The sequence below is a fragment of the Drosophila arizonae genome, chromosome 2 (genome assembly GCF_054131065.1).
Source record: "Drosophila arizonae isolate 15081-1271.41 chromosome 2, UAZ_ARI_1.0, whole genome shotgun sequence".
NCBI lineage: Eukaryota > Metazoa > Arthropoda > Insecta > Diptera > Drosophilidae > Drosophila > Drosophila arizonae.
In genome coordinates, this window is record NC_142922.1 from 27,703,877 (window position 1) to 27,722,332 (window position 18,456).

Here is an 18,456-nt window from a genome sequence, read left to right on the forward strand (position 1 = left end):
AATGGGAGATGGGAGAGAACATGAGAACTTTTATTTATAGCCTGAACACATCGGCTTACATTGCCGTTTATAAAAGTTGCTAATATGACAATTAAAATGACGTTTAGTTTATATACGAATTTTTCTTATGGATAACCATGAAGCAATGTCAATATTGATGGGACAATATGCCTTGATTATATACATATTTTAGCTAGATAAACTAAAGCCATGTCAATATTGATGGGCAAATATGCTCACTCCCTTGCTCTGGGTTTAATTTTCGCAGCAGAAGGGAAAAATATATATAGGATATTCGATTTGGCTTTATATAAACAGATCAGATGTGAAACTTACCTGAAAGCTGTGATTTACGTTCTTGATGCTGCACTCGAAATAACACAGTTCCGATAGATCAATCTCATCGAATACATCGCACTGCAAATAAGACAAAGAAGGCAAAAATTCATTAAAATGTATTTTGATTAAATTAATTATAATATACGAGCTTAATTTAATTAAATGACATTAAGTCGTAAATGAATTGAATTTATTAAGAGTATGAATATGTTACTAGTATAATGAAATGTAAATAAAATCTTAAATATTCCTCAGACCTTAACATTTGGCATGCGTTTTCTTGAGGCATGAAATCTGCTGTGGAAATGGACGCATAAATGTAGCTTGGCAACGTGCCCAAGTCGACTCTTTCTCCATTTTGCTTTCTAGATTGTTGTTATTTTTTCAGCTTCTGTTGTCTGCGCTGGTCTTTGGTTTTCTTTTGCTTTCTGGACCTTGCTTTGTCGCTTAATGAAATACACAAAAGAGAACCCAGCGGCAAATTGTTTGTTATTTTTCTCTTTCGTGCTGGCCTTGTTGTATAAATACATATAAATATATGTATGTATATGAAGGATACGCATACTTGGCAGTCCTTACGGAAATTGAAATGTTTCACACATACACACACACACACACCCACACAATCATACGCGCGCATTTACGTGACAACAAAAGCAACTCTTTTTCTTTATGTGCCATATAATAGAGGAAGTGTGACAATGGAAAACTGAATCGAACAACTTATGCCAAGGATTACATACACAAAACCGTTCTTCCATTGGAAATTGGTTTTCTTCAAAAGTTTTCCACACCTTTTTAACAAGAACTCTGAAGCATGCAAACTTATGCCTTAGCACCCAATCCTCTTCTTCTTCTTTCCTTCAATTCATTCCATTTTGATTAATACTTGAGACTTGTTTGCTTTTTAACTTTTTGTCCAAATTATAGTTTTCCATTGTATTGTTCACTTTTATTTGCTTTCTCAACTTTGTGCGGCTGGTTGAATTGAATATTGCGCATACGCCATGCGTGCTTAGACCTCTTATGTGTGCATACTTCTGGCTATATACCTAGTATCTTTATTACATCCATTGAAAATTTAATATGAGGGTATAATAATTTTGAAAAACTCTATGCAGGCAGAAGTCTATGCTGCTTGAGAAGGGCATTCGATTGATTTAGCTTTGTCTTTCCGTCTGTCCGTATGAATGATGATTCTCGTAAGTCATCTGAGTTAGAGACTTGAAAATTGACATATTTATTCGTGTCCTTTGCTTGGTTCAGGGGAATGCCCTAGTCGAGCAGTCTCGACTAGAGCACTCTTACTTGTTTTATTCACTTCTGCCCCATATTTGTGTTCTTTTGGTTTATACTTTTTGATAACAGCTCGCAGGCTTTGCATAATTTATTTCTATTGGTATTTTTAATGGACAGTTCACGGAAATTTCACAAGAATTTGTGACTTTGAGGCTTTCAGTGTTTGCATATTTCAATATCTTCAAGGGGTGTGTGAATATTCCTCAGTGCAGTTCCTAGTAGTGAGAGTAAGGTAAATGCGAAACAATTTTAGAGCATTTTGTATCCCAAGTCGATTCTGCCGCTGAGTAGAACTCAAATTGCCTTTCTTATTTCCTTTGCTCACACGGCTTTCGTTAATCCGCTTTTTGTCGAGCTTCAACCCCTTTTATTTTTTAATCAAACTGTCAACAACAGGAAATTGTGTAAACATATAATTACAAATTAAGTTTGCGATTCTGCTGCTGATTATTAATTTTTTCTGGCTGAACAGACTTTTAAAGCCATTAAATAAATATGTGCACGAATTATTAATATACAATATAATTGCAAACAACTCCCACGCTTTGGATCAGTATTGCTTTCTTTGTTTCAGCTATAAGCTGGGCTTAAGTGTGCTGCGTCAATAAATGGCAATGTAAACGGATATCCTAATGAACATAATTGATTGAAAACTCAGCAATCGCTCAAACCGTGGATGTCTTGATTCCCCGGGGGCGAAAAGGCAGAAGCAGGCGCAGAAGGAGCAGCGGCAGCGGCAGCGGCAGCGGTAACAGCAGAAGCAGCTTAATCCAACAGAGTGAGCATTATAATAATTATACGAATACGTATGTGCGTGCCTGTGTATATGTGTACGTGCGTGTGTATGTGTGTGTGTAATGGACAGCAATTTGGAAAATTGCAGGAAAAAGTGCGAAGCAGCAAACTGTCAGTGTCAGTCAAGCAGTCAGCAAGGAGTTGGCTGAGTGAATCGTTAAACGCTTCTTCGCCTGATGACGGAAAAATCGTTAAAAATCAGCAAGGATTTCAAGAGCTTTTCACATGCACTGCGCCAAGTGGAGAGCGTTTTCTCCTCTTCCTCTGCCTCTTCCACTTGCTTTTGTCATTGACATCGAATTGCAGCTTTAATTTCTGGAAGCGTTTTGCGCTCAACAAACTTTTGATAGCCGTTCGCTGGAGTCGCTCGACTCGCGCTGAACGCTGCTCTTTGCTCGTTGCCTTGAGCTCAGACATTTTCCACTCGAACGGCTTACATAAATCTTTGCCAGGCTCTATTGGAGTTCGCTGGCATCATTATGAGACCGACAGCAAATATGCCCCGGTGTATTTGTTTGCCTTTGTTGATGTTGTATGTGTGTGTGTGTGTCTGTGGTAAATGTGGCTCAAGTGTAAAATGCAAAAGAAATCAATAAATAAATACGCATAATTAAAAAGCAAACAAACTGTTTAAGCGTCCCAGACGCAGGCATGAAATGCCAATTCAAATAAAAGAAACCGCCTTTTTACACCCAGGAAATAGCGAGCGACGGCATATTAAAAATTGAAGAATCTGTGATATACATAAATATGTAAAGATATTTGTAATATTTATTATTATACTACTTTATTTATTATATATTATATTACGTTGCATTCATTTATCTAATGGATTTTTGAACGGGACGTAAATATAATTTATTAATGTATTTTCGCAAATAAAGAGATTATATTGATAGAATTGTAACATGTTAACTGTAATCTATTGAGTCTAATAAATATAGATATAAATATATTCACGCATTACTTACATACCCCGTAGTCTGAGAAATATTATAAAGGGTATTCTAACTATGCTTCAGATTTCGTCAAGCATGTTTTAGAAGCTCTGACTCTGGCTACATTTATTTATTATTATTTTTCGATTCTTAAAGAGGTTTACCTAAAAACGAGCTTTACGTAAGAAAAAGGTCACTGTAAAATATTGTAAAAATAAAAAATTGAACAAGATTCTAGTGATGCGCGTTTCATCACTCCCCAGGGTATTAACTAGTTAAACTTTGCTCATTTCAGTTATTTTTTGTGCTGCGCTTCGATTGGCGGATCCCTTTTGACCTTTGGGAATGGAACATGAACTCGGTGTTAGAAATTTCTTCGGAATTGTTTGGGATTTTCTCGCAGGTCAATCACAAACACATTAAGCAAATTGGTACATTACTTTTTTTCATTTTCTTTTTTTGGGCAAGGCAATAAGCCCTAGAGGTGAAAAACTTTGATTGCATTATGCCGAGATTTCCTCACACACAGACACACACCCACACACACACATACACACCTCAGACGGGGGCTAAACAGTGTGGCATAATCATTAATTTGCGCACTTTTCGACGTCCAGTCCGCCAGCCCAGATGTAGATTTATAAGAAGAAGAATAATAAGCAAACGAAGAAGATGAAGCAACATTTTCCACTTATTTTCGTCCCTTTTTGCCGGCTTCGACTTTGCCACAGCTTGCAGAAAACTTTTGCTCATTCATATCAATTTCTTTGCATTACTTTTCGGGCAGACTTTTTTCGCCTTAATTTTTTCCCTTGGCTTTTTTTTTTTTTTATGCGAAATCACTTAATGGCGCACACATTTCAGCGGGAATTACGCGTGGAAAGGTGGCCAAGAAATAAGGAAAGGCTGGCCGAGTATAGGCAGCAGACAGAATGTGCTGACCCGCCAGTTGAGCGGTGCGAGCAAACTAATTGAGCATAATATATTCAAAATGACGTACAATACGAGAAGTCGAGCTGCCTCTTAAATACTGTATCTTGAGCTTAAGCCACGGCGCATTCAATTTAATTGCGGTGCCAAAATATTCACAAGGCAAATTGAGGGTTAGATGTCTCGCTAATAATTCACTATAAATTCTTACCCTCGCCTGAATATATCTTCTATCTAAATACAAGTCGAAGTAAACACATTTGTTTACTGCTCCAACTTCGACTTGGCCGCCAAAGTGCACTCAAATAGAAAGTTTTCGCTCTCAAACTTTATAAAAAATTTCGTTTATAGTTTTAGTTTTTATTTATTTGAAATGTATGTCAAAGCTCGAATAAAGAATACGAGAAGAAAATAAATAAAATAAAATAAAAATAATGCAACATTTAAAAACATTCTCTGTAATGACCTTTGCCATTTTCTCATTTTCTTTTCTTTTGTGCGCTGGCAGCAGCAGAAACTTTGTCGAAAACTAGCAGAGCATCATGTTGCTTGAGCAGTGCCACAAAAGTTGTACGTTTGCGCCTTTAAGCCGCTTACCAAGAGGAACAATTTCAAATGCCAGCAAGTGGAGGCAGCACACCTCAAGGATTTGTTGAGTTTTCGGGTTTAATTTGCAGCAGGAGCAGCGGCAGCAGCAGTCAGATAGCCACTGATTCAAGTTGAGGGAGGCGGCTCCCGTTGGGCGTGTCACATTTCATTTGGCGTGTCAAGAATTGCGTGGCTCCAAATTGTTGGCATTTTAATGGCATTACATTCTAATGGCCAGCACTTAAATGCGGCCCTCAAGCAAGTTATTAATGTGCCATAATATTTATGTACATACATATATATACATGTATATTTGCTTGCCACACCCTGTTCGCCACGAACACCCTGTGCTCACTCCTGTCCAATTTAAATACGCATACAAAACTCCAGTGACTGTGCACCTTTCGAAACCATTTCAAATTATAAATTCTATATTAAGCACAATTTATCAAACCGAAGGGCGCCTAAAGAAGCATTTAATGCCAATTTGGGCCCTTTGAAAGAGTTTCTCAGCGCAGACAAAGCAGATAAATATATTTGTGTAGCCCAAAAGGAGAAGCGTGAAACAAAGAGCACAATTGTGGTCACAAGTAATGAAGAACGCATACAAATATAGAACTGAATGACATTTAAATTTAAATGGAAATTTCTGGTGGTTTCGTGGTATAAAAAGTATGTTTTCTATGCAGATGGAACAAACATAACGAGGGCTCAAATAACTGAACAACTGAGTGCCTCTAATGAATGTGTTTACACTTGTATTTATATTTGATTAATTTAAAAGCTCAGCATATTTTCGTTCTTTCAACAAATACCTACATAAATAATAAATATATGAAGCCATAAATATTTATAACATAAATACGGTTGTCAGAAAAACTTTTGGCATTAAGGCAAATGGATAATTGAATGAGATTTGTAGATAAATTATTAATATGTCAATCAATACGGCGATAGACAGCTCATGTGAAAAAATTAAATAAAAATAAAAATAAATAAATAATAACAAATATAAACGACATAAACGGCAAAAAGAAAATCCAACGTCAATTAGCAATTCGCAGTGGGGAAGCAGGAGCCTTCTGTGTCCTGTCGTGAGCGCTGCTCCAGCTGGAGCCAGTTTTGGGGCCACATCTGTCGATGGGGACATTCAGGCCGATGCGCTGACAATAATTGTGATAAATTGCTGTCGACCGTGGTGCCACAATGTAATGCAAGTGTGTCGCGCCAGAGACAAATTCATTATTAAGTATACGCCTTGTGAGTCACACAGCAGACATTGAAATAAAACAGCGATAACAAGCCAGAGGCTGCTGTCCATTTTAAATTTCAATATCTCTGGGTTATATATAAGCATTGTATAAGTAATTTTGCGACGGTGCCGAAAAGTGATATATAGACCTGAGCTTCAGATGTTTAGCTACATTTGCCATTGCCGTTGCTTTGGGTATTATGCGGGTCGAGTGTGTGTGCGCTCTTGTCTAAAGGACCTTTCGCATCAAGCTGGCGTACATTCAACTTTACCCTTTGCACGGAACTGCATGTGTGTGTTGCGTGTGTGTATTATTCAGCGAATAAAAATCCATAAATAACACTTAAGTAGTGGCAGCTAACAAAGAAATATGCTCTCGGCTCGCCTACTCGCATGTTTTCAGCCCTCGGGCTCAACAACAGCAGCAGCAACAACAACAACAACAATAGCAGCAACAGCCCTGGGACGTAACAAACGCTTTTAAGCCAACTTTGATTGGGCAAAGTGCGGCCGATGATTTTTGGCTTTCTGTGCTTTGTTCTGTGAAATGGAAGTGGCCTTGCTGTGGCCCACGCCTCCTGCCCTAGCCGTTTGCCAGCTCCTGGAGAACCGCTTTGAAGTTTTCATTTTGACGCCATTTGAACAGCATTTGAAATCTTTCATTTAAAATTTTGTAAGCACTCAAAGTGTCTTTCTCACTCACTAAAAACCTTGAGCTAATCTAATACACTAAATTCGTTGAACAGCTTTGTGAAGATTTTTGTTTGGTTGCATTGAAATTGAAATAAAATTGAGAGCTCAATAAAGTTTCAGGCAGTTCCAAAACCTGTTTTAAAACAGCTGGAATAATATATTTGCTCAAGTTCAGTTGGCTCACAAATTAGGTTTTTCTATCAGTTTCCCTCTGGTATAATCATTCATTCGAGAAACGTACTTTAGCTCTTCTATTTCAATGTCACATCTAAGATAAATTATGTCTATATAACATCTTACAGATTGACGCCTGATCTTTCTTAATATATTCATTTTTGTTTTGTGCTTATTCTATTTATTCGCTATTTTAATCAAATATTCTTTATGAACTCACATATATACAACATATAGCTATATATAAATATAAAATTTTTTTTTTATTATTATTAAGCGCAATTAATTGCATAAACTTAGCACATTTTCGCCCACTTAAACGTCTGGCTTTAATTACTTAATCTTGCTGATATTTTTATAAAAAAAACAAATTCGCACACACACACATATATATACACACATACACACAATGCCACATAGAAACGGCTGCACCGTGATTTATGCAACATAATTTATGAGTCTCATTTTGTGGCAGCAGCGAACGAAGTGAAAACGAGTTTCCCTACTCGTAGCACAACAATTTTTCAAATAACATTTCCCTAGCAGCGACACAGAATACACATGACCTCTTTTTGCGTTTGATAAAATGATGTTTTAGCTTCCGTACATCCATCTAGCCAGTGGCTCCGCCCCTCACCCGCCCCATTCCAGCCCATTCCGCCCTCAACTGCCACTGCGCAGCCCGATAAAAGGCAGAAAACGTTGCCGGAAATCCGATGAGGAGCGATCAGGCAGCCGCCATGGCAGTTGACAGCCCGCAAAACTTGGCCATGTGTGTTTGCGTCCGATTCACAGACGGCCTCCTCCTGGCAGTAGTCCTCATATATTTTTGGAGTGTCTGGCAGGCGCTCCCAAATGCCCGAAACATACGCATTAATTTTGCATAAAGGGTAAAAGTTCCGCTGCTCCATAGGCCTTCCATCTCAGATTATAAATTCATTATAAATTCAGAAGAAACGTTAAGGGTTTCCTATCCCTTTCTGCTTGTTTTTTGGCCAGGTTCGGCAAGGATTCGCGCCTAATGCAAAATTTAACAGATATGTCGAGAGCATGATTGCAGACATTTATAAAGGAAAGTATTCGACTTTTTGTAAATGAAAAAATTCGAGTGGCTCCGATGTGGCAACATTTTAAACCTCTTCATTTAAATTCACTTTTTATATTATTTTAAGTAAATATTAAATGATATTCAAGCTCTACTTTAGCGTTCATTAACAACTGGCATATACCTATAAATCGGTTTACCAAATCTATTAATTACTTTCTACATATTCAGGACACCTTAATACCTATGCTCAATCAAATTACATTAAATATACCATTTGTGTGGTCAATAACAAATTACAGCTGACTTTGACAAGATCCTAATCCCAATATGTAGGTCACATATAATTACGTCTGCTGTGTGCGGCCTTTCAGTAGCTGACTTCGCTCGAATTTATTTCTGGGCAACGCAAACAAATAAACGGCAAGTTTTTAGGCTGGCCATAAATTGATTATCAGATTTCTGTTAACGTTGGCCACAAAATTAATATTCATAAAAGTCGCCTTATCAAAACTACATAAACCAAATTATATACAAATCCTTTAAGGCCCTCAACTAATGGCTGCAAAAGCTGTAGCCGGCACGCATCATCTTAAGGCGTCTAAGAGATTTATGTTTATCATAAAGCCGTGCATAAATTTTAAGGCCACGTAAACGGCCACAACGACGTAAGAGACGTAAACTTTAACGTAACACGTCAATGCGAGTCTCAGTCGCCTTTAGCCAGGCCAGAGGCTGTCTGCAAACACCTTGTTGGTCGAGTGGGGCGGGGCAGCAGGACCTTTAGGCTCAGGTTTGTGAGTTCGTGATGCGGTAGAAATGTGCGGGCTGGGCAAACAGTTTGAAAAGCATTTGAGCTTTCGGGTCCTAAGCTGGATCAACGAGCTGTTAATGATTACGCGTCTGTTATACCTAGACAAGCTCTTTGCCTAAACTGCCGCCTACTCACTCTGTCACTCTCCCCCTCTTTTTCTCTCACTCTTTATGCATCGTTTTATATCTGCCTTATTTTTTTCCGCGTGTGTCAGGTTTTCAAAGTTTGCTCTGCGTTTCAAGCATGTTTATTATTCCATATACAAATTAAATAACTTTCAATCAGTATGCTGTGGGCTAGAAAATGCCTCGCACCATGTGGACTAACTAAATAATTTATTAGAGAGCTTAAGGCATAGCCTGAGGGAATAATATAAGTATAATCAATTTCAAGTTAGAATTAAAATTATTGTTAATGCCAGATCCCATTAAATAGAATCGCTACTCCCGCAGCATACCATGCTATGCTATTACAAGCGTTCTGTTAATAACAGAGCCCCAATACCAGTTCTCCTACTGGTTCGGAGTACTAAGCGTACCGCGGAGTACACTCCCCCGCTCACTACTACTATATTTACTACATATAATATGATTTATACGAGCTGCACAGCTACCATCCCACAAATAAAGACGAGGAAATTCCGTTCTTTGTACTTATCGATGACGCCACCACTCCAACAATGATAATTTTGAAAATATTTAGAGAGTTCAAGGCTATAAAAATATAAGCCTGGGGGAATTTATATATTTATATACATCAATTTTAATGAAAGAGCTATGGTTTTGACCCATTGCTCGCAAAAAACTGTTAACAGTTTGAATTCAAACTCGTTGCGTATGAGATAAGCGGAAAGATAGCATACACACTCACTCGCTCTCGCTCGCTCCCTCTGAGCATTTGCGCACTCATGCTTTTCCCGTTTTCGTTTTCGATTAACGCTCGCACAATGAAGCTCAGTAAGAGACAGATTACTGAAAAAGTCTTTGAAAACTGTCTTCACTTTCACACACATTCACACTCTCTTACGATGCGAGCACAGCCCTCATATACCAACACATACGCAAAAGACGTATTGCTGCATTGAGCTCAATAAAAAAGTCTTGAAATAACGAGCACGGAAAACCCGAAAAATTAAAAGGTTTGCGTGCATCGTGGTTCTTTGTTGAAGGTCAGTTACAATAACGTCGTACTCAGAATTTTTTCGCAGTGTGAGGAAAAACACGGACTTTGAGAAACACGTTTGACGGCTAACATATCTCATAATTGAGTCAATAGATGTGGATTTTTTTATTTTCCTTTATTTCTGTACCGAAAACTGTGCAAGGAATATTTAATTATCGTTAGGTACTATATAAATTGTCTTTAGCTCAGCTTTTAATATCTAGTAAAAGCTGAGTACATTTTAATTTATATTGAAAATTAATATACACTATGCCTATGTGCTTTGATCTCATCTCAAGCTATATTTCCAGCAATATATATTCTTTTTTAGACGCTGTTCTATAGTTGGCTTAATTTTGCATTCTTGTTCCCATAGCAAAGTACTAGAACTATTTAATTAAGTTGCAACGCCAGTGTTATTTTTAGTTTCCATGGCCAACTCTCCTTTACAGGTGGAGCCCTCTGCCTGTGCTCCGCTCAGCTTCTCGAGGCTTTCTAATAAATGCTGTTCAGTTCTTGCTTTGCATGTAAATGCAAAAGTTTGCAGGGTTCATTTAATAGTTGTTTCTATTTTGTTTTTACCTTGTGCCACGGCAACTTTTCCCATTTTCCAATTTTAAGCGCTGGCCAAATGAGTTTTATGAAATTTGATTCTCTAATAAACTGTTGCCATTATGAACCACCGACGCACTTTACTAAATTTAATTTGAGCATCTAATGCTGTTGATATAAATTGATTTCGGACACTTGAAATATGATTAAGCACATAAAAAGTTCAACGAGAAAAATAAAAATGAAAAAAAAAAGAAAAGTAGAGCTGATCAAATTTGTAGCCCAAAACACTTTTGATTGATTTACGCCGCTTTATAAAAAATGGCACTCGTAAGAGGAGAATACTTTAGTAAATAAATCAATTTCGCCCCAGTCGGAGGGAGGTTTGTCTTGTCAACGAGCCTGTCACGACGCAGACTTCTACTAAATAGCCGTATAATTGAAAGCTGACCATGCGACACCGACTTCGACTCCTACTCCGACTCCCACTCCGACTGCGTCACTCGACGCCCATTTTGGGCTGTCAATGAATCGCCTCCTCGCAAAGGTTTGTTTTTGTCATTTCCCCGTTTTCCTTATTACGCACATCGAACGTAATAATGCGAAAATAAAGCAACGTTTTCCTTAGCCAAATTCAATGGGCCCGCTTTTGCCTTTCGTTCGGGGCCTAAATATTCTCTTGTCGCACGAGCGATTCATTTGGCCCAGGTAAAACAAATTAAGGCTACAAAGTTATTTCAACCTTTTTTTTCATTCTCTGCTGCTGCTGCTGCTGCTGCTTCTGCTTGGGCGTCAAAAGAAATTTCTACTTCTTTGCCTTTTCAGGAGCTTATTGTGTATTATTTAAATTTTCATTCTGTGCTTTGAATGGCTTTGAGCTTGAGTGAGCTCGAAAAGTTTTACAATAAATTAAAGTGGGCATAAATACAACAAAATAAATGTGTTGAATCGACTAAAATGTGTATTTAAAGAAACGAATTTATATATAAGTTGCATAGCAGTTACCTGGCAGTGGCAAGCCTTAATCAAGAGTAAACTACCATGGCTGACAATAGCTTGGCCGTCTGCAAAAGTTAATTAACTAAATGAAATAGTTTTGATTAGACTGCTTCAGGCTTCAGGCATCGAGAGGCTTCGGCCTCCACCTGGACCGCAGTGCCAGCACAAAGGCTGAATTCCAGCGGAAAATTAGAGCCAGCTCTCCAGCTATTGTTGAGATTTTGATTGTTGTTGTTATGTTGGGAATGCTTTTGCGAGCTGGGATGGCTATTGTGATCTAAAGTTTATCAAATTGCCAAATGCAGTTCGTAGAAATGTTTAATTTATATGGGTGATGCAAATATTTAGAATAGCATATGACATTTGACCGCTGCTCAGACGAAGAAGAAGAAGCTGATTTGCTACATGATTGAGCATGAGTGGATCTGCGCATTTGTTTTACCGTCGGCCAGCTCATGTCTCATGTCCCCGTCGAGCATTCATCAAGGTGAAATGTCAGGTTTGGTGGGGCATAACTCACAATTAGATTGCTTAGCCTCGGCTGCGCCACGTTGCTGGCGCTGTTAGTCTGCCCGCAAATGTGTGCTACAAGAGTGGCCTTGAATGTGCGCCTTGAGGGCTGTGCGATGCTGGCACATGCCTCAATTACAGCGCCGCATTTTCATTTCCGGCATGCGGGCGCCCAATGCACAAACATCATTCGCCTTCAGAAGCAACTGCCCATTCGACCGGAAGGTAGGTGCGAGGGTAATGCAATGAGAATTCCGAAATGCAGCAATCGCTCGAGGTGTATTTGATGTGGATATGGAAGTGAAGGTCTGTCGTGGAATCAACATGATCTCTCATATCAATTGCTTTACACTTTCGCTTTTTTCCATGATTTTCCTAAAGCTGAAAGTCAGGTGGCGAAATAGTTTTTTGGAATGTCGAATGTTGACATTTTTTGTATTCTACGCCATCTGAATGTCGCAGAAGCCATGTCAGACACACACACACACTCACACACGGCTCTTCACTTGTGTTGTTGAGCACTTCAACTGTCAACGTCAACCGTCAACTGTTAACCGTCAACGCTTTTGTAGTACATTTAGTACGCTTGTTAGCCAAATGTACCCTTGAGGCCATGTATGCATGTGAAATGGCTTTTCGCTTTCCCATACTACAATATATACATGTATATATTATATGCCTACAGCACTTATATAAGCAAATACTTATATGATTCACGTGGGCTACTGCCGGTGCAGCCGAGCTGCGGCTGATCTGCTGCTCATGTCGCATATATATAATTTATGAAATTCATCTACATCAGCGCTGAGCGTTAGTTTACTTAGTTGATTGTCAGCCCATTGCATTTGCATATTTGTTTACAAGAAAATAAGAAAGTCATGGCTGGCATTTACTTGAAGAGATATGGAAGATGCGCAGTGTATGCTATCTAAGTAGAGCTGCATCCGGAGTCAGCCCCACTTGTCCAATATGTGGTGCAATCAAAATGCAAATTCGGACGAGCCAAGTGCTGCATAATGTGTGAAACAGTGGCTAAGCAAGTGTGCATGGGAGCCACGTGCCTTGGCATCCCAAGAAGTCCTGGCTAAGTATTTTAGCTGACGTCTTCGCATTGAGGGAAGCGTAAGAAGTAATTAAGTGTCACAAAGGCTTAAGCAAAAATACGCATTTGCTATTTGTTAGGACTCAGGCTTATTTCTAAAGAGCAGCATGCGATCTGGACATGCCATTATCCCGGCTCGAATGACAAAAGTGAAAGGCAATGTTAGCAAAAGTTAAAGACAAGACTTTGTCTGCGAATGGCAGGCTCACAGTTGTCATATGCTCAAATGTGATTGGCATCAGATAAATAATTGTGCACAATAAACGTAACAGGCCATTGTGGAAAACACGCAAACAGGGCAAACTTTGTGGCGCAGCAGTCTGACAGCAATTTAATGGCTCAAGCGAAATATTACGCATACCACGCGTTGTCAACTGCCAATAACCGAATAAGTATACTTATTGATATACATCACAATGGGGCGCGCACACAGCCACACACACTTATACAGGCATAGCTGGTCAATTGTCCTGGCCTAGCCTGGCCTGGCCGCGCCCCTGCTTAACCTGCGCCCTTGATAACATCTAGAAGGTCTTAGCCGCATCTCGAACCACAAGAACCCCCCGTCTTGTTAACGCTTGGGGCCCTCAACTAATCTGTCGTTTGTATGCAGCACGCAAAACAGTTCGATCCGTAGAGGGAAGCATAAAACGTAGCTCCGATTATTTTTGCCTAGACAGGCGGAAGCATATAGCGGAACAAGCTAGCTGCCAACGTGTCTCCTCCCCCCTCCCCCGGATGTGCAGGATGTGTGCGTGTGAGTGTGATACTTATGACAATGACGAGGACACTGGGATATATCTAGCTGTCAACATGCCTGCAGCCAAACTAAATGGAATGTACACATTTCTCTCTTCCATCGCATCTATCTTGAGGTATTAAAATTAATAATAGATCAGCATACAAATAAGCATGATAAATTATATTAATTCAAAATTGTGCTGTGTCTCCAACTTATATCCAGCCTCAAGGTGCGCTGGCTTAGACGAAACGAGGTGCTGCGCAAGAAATGACAGCATTAATTTCAACTGTCCGTGTTGGCCTCAAAGCCACATAATCGTTGGCCTCCTATTCAAACGTTGAAATATGAAAATGTACACAAAAACAAAAAGAAAGCAAGCAGTCAAATGGGAAATATAAAATGAAAAAATTGTTTTCAATGTCAGCTACGTGCGCATCTCTCTTGAGCAACATCATCAGGTCTAGTATTCGTGTGTGTGGTGTTTGTGTATGTGTGTGAGCAGGGGTTTTTTTTCTAGCTCTGTTTGAGACCCGTCACGTCGTATTCAATAGCTGCAGCTATATAGAAATATAAGTTGAAACTGTCACGCATACATGACATATCTACTAGTTATACACTCACTTCTCTCTCTCTCTCTCTCTCTCTCTCTCTCTCTCTCTCTCTCTCTCTCTCTCTCTCTCTCTCTCTCTCTCTCTCTCTCTCTCTCTCTCTCTCTCTCTCTCTCTCTCTCTCTCTCTCTCTTTGTGTGAAACGCACTCTCTCAAGGCTTTTCATTCAGTACACGTGCTGCAAATAAACAAGTTCATTAGGCGAGTCAAGGGCCGTAGAATTTAGGCCCGAATTATGCCCATGCTTGGCACTAAAACTTAATAAAGAGACAACAAGCACAAGGCGTATGCAAAGCAGGCCACCAGACAACATGTGTTGTCAATGTTTATGCTGAATTAAACTAGCGCCATCTGTTGGCTGGCAGCATCGCAAATAAGTTTGACACCACGAAAGAAACTTTGTGGAGTGCGTTTATTAATAAGTGAACATATTTTAATATCTCCATAATATATATGTATATATACATTTGTGTGTAATATTCCCTAAACATTGAACCACTTACATCTTTCAGCAGTTAAACAGGCGTTAGCATCAGCTGGTCAGCAGTTGGGCTAATGACTCAGTTTATATGCTACGAGGCATACAAATTTTATGCTCTGTTCCCAATGGAGAAAAAAGCCTCAAAAGTTTATATCTCCTACATTTGCAAAGTGCTAGAAACTTTATAAATGTGTCGTTGAGTTGCTGCTCCTCTATCGATGAGTCTAAAGTGGTGGTGTGACATATCCTTGTCATTTTCTCAGTTTTGGAGCGTAATTTTGCAGTTATGTTTACCCTAATCTCTTTTTAAGAACTACTCCTCATTGGGCGTGGCTCAAATTCCTTATATGCTTTGTTAGCCTAAGGCCTTTCTAAGAACTAACCAAAATTGGTGTATCCAAGCCCCACACATTGTGGGCGTGGCACAGTGACAGAGAAGTTTGTAGGCAACAAGTGAAAAATTCATATGCATGTGCCACCCATACATAAAGCACTTTTAAGAGACATGATGAAATATAAATAATCGATTACACTTAAAAATGAAAATTTTAAAAATTATCCACTAATCATATAAATAAATAGTTCCCCACTGCACCGTTATTGCTTGTATATATTATGCCAAAACATGCCCGAATATTATTAGAGTAATCAGTGCATTCAATCTGCAGAGCTCATTATAGGTTATTATTTTTTAATTACTGCAATACTGCCTATATTTTATTTAACAACAAAACAAGTTTTCAATTTTTGGCAGATTAAACAGCGATTTTAATTAAAAATAATTTAAATTGATATATCAGATTATATTTGAATATGTACTATTTGAATAATAATATTTTAATAAGATTATTTATTTATAATAAGTGTTGTGCATCATAAATGTAGCAATTATCGCTTTAATAAATTGTTTTCAATTTAATCGTGTCCCATCTAACCTCATTGACTAATCTTTGCCATTTCGTCTTGCCACATGAATACTTCACAATATACATAACAAATAATCTATCTAAATATTCACAGCTAAGCCAGCTAATCGCTTGACTTTCTTGTATAAATTGTCCGATTATTATGGCTCAATGATAAAATTCCATTTAAGGCAAGTTCAATGAACTTTGTTACGCATTTGTATGGATTGCATCAATTCGCAATTGTTCATGCTCTATATATAGACACATAGCTGGAATAAAAATCAACAATTGGCCTGAATAATCGTTATGAATGTGTGCAGAAACAGACATATATATGTGAGCATGTGTGGGTGTGTGTGGGTGTGTGTCTGTGTGTGCTGTTATGCTCTTTTGTTTTAAATCAATGCATCTGCTGCCAAGTGACCTGGCACCCACGTCAAGGCTGTGCCATCGATTTTACCCACTGCCGAAAAAGACCCCGAATAGGAAAAACGGAAATCAACAAAATGTTGAGCCCTTTCTGTGGCACGTGACTGTCGTGGCAGCGACCTCATGTGGCATTGTTGGCCATAAATTAGAACGGAAAAACCCCAGCACACAAAAGTGAAAGTAGCCAAAGGAAAACAAAAATTACACAGCTGTGACTTGGCTTGGAATGTGTATATAAATACATATATGTATGTATGTATATATATACCTATATATACACATATGTTTACATTTGTGGAGCTATCATAAATCAGGGGGTTTCAGTAATTCACAAATTTGCAATTTGCTTGGCAAAATATTTAAAATTCGTTTGTAAATATTTTCACCCACACGTACACACACACACACACAGTGTCAAAATGCAGTGTCAGCAAGAAGTCAACTGTTTGACCAAGTTTTATGTAAGTATTCGCTCTGTTTCAGACCCTTCAGACCCTTCCGACCCTTGCTGCTGCACTCACAGTTGAGTGCGTCGGCTGCTAGTTAAGCATTAGGACACGTTGCTCATACGCAGCGTGTGCTGTGTCAGTGTGCGTGCGGCAGCGTGTTAGCCAATGTGTTTGTTTGTCTGTTCATACGTGTGTTCTGGCTGTATCTTTATGTAATGCAATTACGACTCGGCTTATGCAATAAAAACAGCCTCGCAATAAGCCATTTAGGTCGATGCAATCAGGCCAATTGACTGGAGACTAGAGAGACTCAACTGTACTCACATTCTACTGTGCTTGATTAATGTATAAGCTAAATAATTGAACTTCATTTGCCCGAAGTCCTCCACGGCTCGAGTCGTAATAATAGATAATAGACGTAATCAACTATGAAAGCTGTAAAGCATTAAATTAATAATAGAATATAATTTACAGTGGCGAGCGCGTGTAGAAATATTTTGGCCAAGTCAACATTAAAATTAAAATAAAAACTTGAAAAAAATGCATTAATAGCTATGCAGTACATACATATATAATTAAATTTTTTAAAATTTTTCTTATAGCTTATATTATCTTAAGTTTCTCCTCTTTATATTTTGATATATTTTACTTAAGTCCGTAGCCTACGTACCTACAAAATTTGGTAACTATGGTCGTCAAAACGAGTGAAATACTCATAATGATGACTCATTTTTAACAACATATATTACTAAGTTGTTTTTAAAAATATCACAAAAAAATATTTTCTGAAATGTTGCACAGTTGAGCTTGGTTTTGTATGATGTTTGATGAAGTTTTGACCCCTCAGCCCTTATAATATAGAAAATATTGAACATAAAATTGAGGACATTAACAATTATGATATAGAGAATTTTCACATTAACGGAGCACACAAAGAGTGTACTGTCCTGATTCGTGTATATTCTTCTACCGATCTACATACATATTTTATGATATCATGACTTATCTGTATAACTGGTTTTCATATGCTTTTGATTTTTAATATATAAATTTCTATTTATATAATTTTATTGTATATTATTTATATATCTATATCATTCTGGCTTAATATATATATTTACATAGATATATAAATAATTTAAAAATAATATAAGTTGATATTTTGATGTACCTAAAGTCAAATTCTAATGAGAAGCAGTTCATCATCATCATCATCATCATCATCAATGCCTTAGTCCTTTAAACACTCAGTCTGCTTTAAATTGCATTTATTCTCTGCATGATTGATTTATCTCTGCTTATCCAACTAGTTTTGTCTGCCCTTTATTTATCCAATTAAATTTTTGTTGTTGTTGCGATCTTTGTATTTAATATTAGCCTTCATTTCATGCCAACTTATATACTCTAATTTGACCTTTAGAGCACATAAAGCCAGAGAAAGTCAAACCAATATTCGGTTATCTAAATGCAATTTTAATGCCTCGCTGGTTCTGGCCATGTGTCAGCATGTTCGAATATTGCTTATTCTCCAACCGAATGGGTATATTAGTTGGCAAAGGAATTTGGGATCTTAGCGATTTTTAAGCACGATCAAATTAAAGTGTGACTATAAATTCTGAAAGTCTTTATGGAAAAGATGTAATTATAT

General features: G+C 38.1%; 1 protein-coding gene across 9 annotated transcripts in view; it reads right to left on the reverse strand.

The window, feature by feature from the left end:
• The window catches only part of LOC108612699 (diacylglycerol kinase eta), a 65,278-nt gene that overhangs the window by 26,167 nt on the left and 20,655 nt on the right, over window positions 1–18,456 (reverse strand). For all 9 annotated transcript variants that reach the window (XM_018005685.2, XM_018005719.2, XM_018005737.2 and 6 more), the window contains one exon: window positions 337–417. In XM_018005685.2, coding sequence (XP_017861174.1) covers window positions 337–417 — 81 coding nt within the window. The remainder of the gene's footprint in view (window positions 1–336; window positions 418–18,456) is intronic.